The sequence below is a fragment of the Limulus polyphemus genome, unplaced genomic scaffold, assembly GCF_000517525.1.
Source record: "Limulus polyphemus unplaced genomic scaffold, Limulus_polyphemus-2.1.2 Scaffold2838, whole genome shotgun sequence".
Lineage (NCBI taxonomy): Eukaryota > Metazoa > Arthropoda > Merostomata > Xiphosura > Limulidae > Limulus > Limulus polyphemus.
Window position 1 is genome coordinate 115,081 of NW_013668448.1, and position 7,286 is coordinate 122,366.

The 7,286-nt window shown below is 31.1% G+C and overlaps 1 protein-coding gene across 3 annotated transcripts in view; it reads right to left on the reverse strand.

Moving 5' to 3' along the window:
* Positions 1-2,686: 2,686 nt before the first annotated feature.
* Positions 2,687-7,286, reverse strand: part of LOC106468025 (protein farnesyltransferase/geranylgeranyltransferase type-1 subunit alpha-like) — a 34,856-nt gene continuing 30,256 nt past the window's right edge. For 2 of the 3 annotated variants that reach the window (XM_022396328.1, XM_013928423.2), the window contains 2 exons: positions 6,129-6,300; positions 2,687-3,668 (listed from right to left, as the gene is read on the reverse strand). In XM_022396328.1, coding sequence (XP_022252036.1) covers positions 3,558-3,668; positions 6,129-6,300 — 283 coding nt within the window. In that variant the 3' untranslated portion in view covers positions 2,687-3,557. Of the gene's footprint in view, positions 3,669-5,123; positions 5,225-6,128; positions 6,301-7,286 lie in introns of all 3 variants that reach the window. The other variant, XR_002612535.1, reaches the window with a different exon arrangement.

Below are 7,286 nucleotides of genomic sequence, written 5' to 3' on the forward strand. Positions count from 1 at the left end.
AGTTTCATCGGAACGAAGTTACGGAAAGTTAATTAACAAACGGAGACGTAACAATATTGAAGTGATGTGGCATTTTCTACTTATTTTTAATGCTTCAAGGAATGAGAAATATGTTATAAAAAACATTACATTGTTTACATTAACTTCGTTAGAGACTGGACACAGTAACTTACTGGTAGTATTAAGTAATTTAATGGATGTTATAGGCAGTCCAATGGAAGAACAGTTACCTGCTCAGATTGATGAATTTAATAGTTTTAACAGAGTTAACTTTTCAAGATACCTTCGGTAATTTCGACATAGCCGAATATTTTAATATATTGTATTGGTGTTGTTTGTGTTTAAATCTCAGAGTCAATTCTTTAGTCTAACTGTAAATTCCTTGAGTTGGTGACTTGTGTGCTCCACTCGCGACTGTAACCTGATTATGTCGAACTTCAAAGACTAGCCTACATGGCATCCTGGCCTTTTACAATACGTGTAAAATTTTAGAGCCACAAATGACTAAAGCAGCTTGAACAATACCGAGCCCCCATGTAGCAGTGATGTGTTAAAAGTTCTAAATGAAGTACTAACAACAAATTTTCACCATTTACAATTCCCCAAGTATACTTCAACTGCTCCCAATTTCAGTTTAACAATTGATACAGCCGTATGTCTTTATACCAAGTACTGTTATTTGTTCAGAGGTAAAAACTCCTCTAGCATGAAACCAAATTTTTATTGGACATACTATTTCAATTTGCCAATAGGACAAGTCATCTTACACCCGAGTAGCTCGTGAATATACATCACAAACATTATCATGTCAACAAAGCAAAAATTCATAATTATATTGTTACCTAGACCACTCATTGTTGCACACTTCAACACTTCATGGTTTTTCCCCACACAATTGCATTCCATTATTTTCAAATATTTTCTCACTTTACTGCTGCAATTCCATACAGAGAACTTTTGAAAGTGCAGAAAGCCTTGTGGGTCAATAAAATATTTATATTTTAAAATGGTGTTCAGCCTGCAAGTTTTATTGTCTTCAAATTTTTACATGTTCTACAGTAATTCTTGTATGCTGATTCCGAAAATGATAATCATTTTTCGCCATCACGTAGATTTTTCACAAAATGTCATAATGCAATACATAAAAGAAAGTGCACAACACGTAGTTTTGAGACTAAAAGGCGTAGATTTCACACACACACACACACACACAAAATTAGATTGAATGAGGATACATATTCGTTTGACATCAATGCTCTTCCTTTTCTTCAGTTTGTTTGTATTTTGTTAACAAACATAATAATGAAAAGTGATAATTGTGGTAAACGAAATAATATTTTGATCTAAGTAACAGTTTTTTTCTCCCAGTTTGTAAAAAATCTTTACGTGATAGAAAAAATGAATATTATTTTCGAAATCTGCGTACCTGAATTATGAAAAATCCATTATCAATACCAAAACAACTTTTATGAAATTTAAATTTGCAGGACTGTGTGATTGTTCTGCATAATATAATTTTTTTTCAAAGGTGTTGTCATGTGTATCAGATATTACAAGGTGTGATAATTACAAATAAAATCATGAACTAGTTTAAGAATTTTATTTTAGATCTGAAAGAAAAAAGAACACACAAAAGAAAATAGTATTGATAACATACATCACAATAAAATGTATACAGTCCTGATTTTCCTGTAACAGCAGAAGATAGCATGAAATATTTAATAATGTGACTCAAAATGTCAAATATCTCAGCCTAGTCACTGCATAAATAATAGGTGACCTAATCAGTTATAAGCTGACAGGCTGTCTTTCCTGGCAAATATTTGACTATTTCATGCACAGCTGTTAGACTTGTGAAACTCATTCTATTATAACTGTTGCCATTTAGGTTTATTTCTCTCTCTTTCTCATTAATAAATTTTAAGCAATAACTGATAAGCTTAGGCTAGAAATGGGAATACGTAGACATATTAGAACATTTGTAATGATATACACCTGAAATAATTTGAAAATATATCAAAATTCAAGTTTATTCACTATGCTTCAATCTTGATTAGGAGCACACTCCTGCAGTGCCCCCCCCCCTAAAACTTAAATACCTCTAATATAATATACTACTTGAATATCTGTTTTTTGCTAAATATTGTGTGGAAATGGTGTTTTTCTTCATCTCAGTAAAAATAAATATGTATACTGTGCCATCTTACTAGGCAAAGTTCAAAGTATCTGCCATCCGAAAACATTTAAAATTGAATTTATAACCAAATTCCAGCAGTTTCTGCTTACAGTGTATTTGTTGTTATTGAACTCTGAGCAGCTAATGGAATTTTTTAATCTATTTATAGCTTAGTTAGAAAACTAGTTAAATTATAGTAGTTTTTGGACATTTCTATTCTAGTGCATGATGTATTTTTATGATATAAAATGCATATTTGAAAACTATTTGAATTTGAAGAACCAACTTTGTGAAAAAATAAATAAAAAATAAGTATGGCCTAATACAGTAGTTTTCACCTGCAAAGGTCACACTCTTTGCTCATGATGTTTACCATATGTGACTTATGATCTTCAGTGTGATTTATTTCCATGGGTGGAAGAATTAATGCATCATTTGTTACAAAGTAAGCAATAAAATGAAACAAAACAGATGCGAAAGATTACCAACAATCAAACAAAATGAATCATCTAAAAAAGAAAAAAGGCATGTTCAGTTTATTTCGTATTTTCCAAATTGAAATTTCATTGTACATGATGATTTTGATAGAGTTAGTGTTAGAGTAGAGAAAAATAACAGATAAAGTTTTACCAAAACAAGTTGATATTCATTTAGGATTTCTAGCAGTTATGAAAATGAAATATGAAACCTGTAAGATAAAATAAAAACAGTATTTGTATTCGTAACATGAATATCACCTTACACTCAGAATAGTCAAGAGTCTGTGTCACTAAAGTCTTTATAAATTCACAGAAAAATCTGTAGCAGAAATACTTTACTAAAAATCTGATTTTTTGTGTACAAGACTTTTAATGTTTACTAAAACTTGCCATATTTAGTGAAAATTCATATAGTAAATTCAGAATTATAATAAGTAATACTATGTTTAAACTTTCTAGAAATGGGGTTGGTCCAAAGGGGCAATGCAATGTAATAGTGAGGTATGGTTGGTCACACTTGTCAGGCAGAGTTGAGTCATCACATCACTAACTGAGAATATGTAACATGCAAATCTCCCTCCCTTAAAACTGGTAGTTTTTAGAAACAATAATTTTCTTGTGAAGATGCCATACAAAATCCTATGGTATGTTATTTGGGAGTGTAGAAAAAAAGGGGGGAGGGGCTATTTGTTTTCTATGAATATTACATTATTTTCAAGTTTTTTAACCTGATATATATATTTTTATATTTTAAGAATTAATGTAAGCTTCACCAAAAACTTGATTCACAATTAAGTCTTTGTAGGAATGAATTAAAAATCAATGAGTACATCTGAAGCAACCATCAGACTTTTCTAGATAGATCCACATGTGAAATGTGCTGCTAAAATACACATCTTGACTCAGTCAGAACAATTCGGGCTTGCTTCGTACTTCTTACCAAGGTTTCGTGCCATGAACTTCCAGTACTCTGCTCGGATCTTATCATGTTGTATAGCTAATGCATTACAAATCTACAGAAATTAAAGTAAGGCTTTCATTAGCTAATTTACAAAATTCATAACATAATAAAAATGTATTATATAAACATTTTGTTTACAGTAAATCAATTTGAACTGTAACAGACAATAAAGGCTATTTAAAAATAGCTTTACATTTCATCAAAGCTGATGAAATCTACTAAATAAAACTTAGTAACTAATAATTTTAAACATTATACAATTCCTAAAAACTGATATCAAAAGCAACAAGTGCACATCGGTACAGAAGTTAAATGTCAAACACTACTTAATAGGAATAAACTATGCAAAGTGAAAAGTCAGATACCACATAAAAGTGTAAAGTCCTACACTACTAACAAGTGTTTTTTTTTAATCTGCAACACAAAACCAAACTTACTTCAAAAGTAAATGAACCAAAAATTCAAATAAGATATAAAGCCATTAATCTTCTAATCAGAATAGCTGAAAATCAAAATTCATTTCCAAGGTTTCGACGTAGTAAGCTGAGAAAGGTCCCTTTCACATATCACAGGAACAATTTAAGATAATTGCATAAAACATTTAATTTTAGGAAAAGCTATTTTTTACAGAAAATTACCAAACTCTTATATTTAGTATCAATGTAAGCAAATGCACTTATAAAGTTTACATGTACCATATATTCATCTTAACAAAATCTATAAAACATGCAGGAAAGAGAATGGTTGAGGCTAAAAAATTACTCTCCAAAATTTCTGGTTCAAACAACTACCAGCAACTAATATATACATAGATGTATACAGCTTTTGTTATTAAACAATTTTTAAAATTAATGATTAAAAGTGTTAAACATACTGTGAACATGTGAGCATTCAAGCAGAGGTCTTTAACTTTGTTAGAGATACAATTAATAGCAAATGTTGTTCCACACAAATCATGGAAGACAGGTAAAATAATGGATCAAATACACTAAAAATACACTGTTATAGTTCAGATTTGACATTAGTAGATTCTAATGACTCATGTTAACTAACATACAATAAATCTTTGTCTCATATGATCGTTAAGCTATTCACGATGTGAGGTGTCCTTTCATATATTATTTTTTATTTCACATAAAATTTATACCATTTATTAAAAAGAGGGAACAAATGCTTACCTCTCTACATAAGGTATGGTTAACCATAATTATGAAAAAAGTGGATAGCTAGCTATGATTTTACCAAAATAGTAAACAACAAGTAGCTGTCAATTAACATAGAATTTTGAGTCCACTTTTAAGCCAACTTACATAAACTGCAGTACCTTTATTTTCATGGATGTTACACCTTATGAATCTTCATGAAAATTCAAAACTCTTAAACATTGAAAATGGTCCAAAAAAAAACCCTCTAGTACCCTGATACTGTACTACAAAAATCCATTATCATAACTTCTTTCATATCACTTTAAACACAAGGAAAGCTTTAAATTCTGTTTTTTCTTTACCTAATATAATGAAAGACTCAATTCAATCATCTAACTGGACTTCACACAAACATTTTCATAAACCGAAACTTCCTTCATTTTTAGATTTTCATACAATCTTTCTGAAAATACATGTTCATTGAACAATAAGATATCTAATCTTGAAGTTGTGAATATATGGAAAGACAATCTCTATCTGTTCTAAATGGCTGACTACCTATGACTTGTATTTAATAATTACCTTATATGCTTGAATAATAAGAAAGTACTATCAAATCTTAAAAAAGATAAATAATGTTTATAAATCTATGTTTTCTGTCTGTTTTAAAAGCCAACTGATTCCAACTTTTATCAATTTCCAGTTGTGCTTCAGTTTGCTCTGAATGGCTACTTATCGCTAATTTGTATTAATTTTCTAACATATTTTTTGTCTGTTCTGCATAACTCTCTGTTTCCATTTCGTATTAATTACCTCACACTTACTTTCCAAGAACGTTAAGTTTTTCTAATACTTTGAATGTCTCAAGATAACACTTTTTGTGCTCTAATTTTGTTTTAATAAATATATTATATATATATAATTCATTTTATGATGAAAATATATCAAGAACAAACTAATTTTTCTGCATTCCAAGAACATATAAGTAAAAACAAAGAATATTCTATAATATGTCAACTACACTACATCTGCAATATCCAATCTCAATGATGGCTTTTTCCCAATCTCAGCTCATCAGGCCAGCTGAGATATTACAGACAGTCACTTTTTACATCATCAGCTTCCATGAACAACAAATGTTATGTAGTGAACTAGTTTAAGTAAAAGACTTGTATGTATTATCAGTTTTATTTTAAACATCTAGAAATCAGACATTTAGGGTAAGAATTAATAACACAATAATATTTATGTTGCTTCAGTCAAAATGAAAACACCTCAAGTTCATATGAACAAAAACAAAGAAAAGGATCAAATATATATTTGTAAGTTTGGTAATAACAAATATAAAAAACAAACAACATAGATACCTCAATGGCTCTTTGAACTGATAAAAGATTATCAGAGCTTTCTTCCCCCTTAGCCTCCAAATAGTCCACCATGAATGCCAAAAGATAAGGTGATCTGCATCCTTCAGAGTAAAGTTCTTCACAAAATTCCCAAATGAAAGGATATTTGGTCAAGCCTCTCTCTTCCAAAATACTACAGGAAGAAGTTATAATTTTCCTATACTGAAAACGTATTTCCGATAGGTACTTACCTTTTCTCACATAAATAGCTATTCTTGTTCAGTGCTGCCTTCTACATAAAAATTTTTTTTAATGCCACAAGCCTTGAACTCCCACATACCGAAAAATCAACTTGATTCAACTGTGTCTTGCATGCAAATCATCATGCAATCACTCTCCACCAATAGGAGTGCAACACACCCTCCTGGTGCATGTGACTCCCTCTATTCGATTCTACCCAAACTCAGCCACTGGGAACCGACATCCATGTGGGGGTAGGATGAGGGATCCCAGTCAAAGGGGTGAACTGCAATTTTGACTGATCACTCCAAAGCTATAACATCCCCATGGATAAACCCATACAGAGATGGAGCATCAGACTGGAGCACAATTTGTCATCTATACCAGCAGAATGATACCATCAACTGAATGGTTTTATCATTATTTGTATCGTATATCATTATCACATTCAGAAGGATACCTCCATGGTCCACCACCCCAGCGACTTGGAACTAAAAAGTGGTAAGGACTCTCATACTCCACAGGAAGAAAAAGGAGGGAGAAAATGCAGTGGAGAGTCTGAAGGAACATCAACACACAGAGACAGTGCAATGGAAGAACATGAAAACCCCATTTTGAAAAGCAGATCACTCCTGATTTACTCAAACTAGTTAGTACGGTCCGGAACGGGCATATGAATGAAGCAGATATATTAAGAGGAAAACCTACAAGCGATCTTGTGGAACACACTATCTAAACAGTATGTGTTTTGTGGCCATGGAAATTATAATTGTTAAGTCATTATGGCCTTACAGTGTGGATGTGACTAATTCAAATGTACCTGGACAGGTACTACTCACCACAAAGCAGGATCCATAAAGTAAAAAAAAAAGAAAAAAAAGGAACATCCCCCTGAAAAATAAAGATGTGTATATATATATATATATATATATATATATA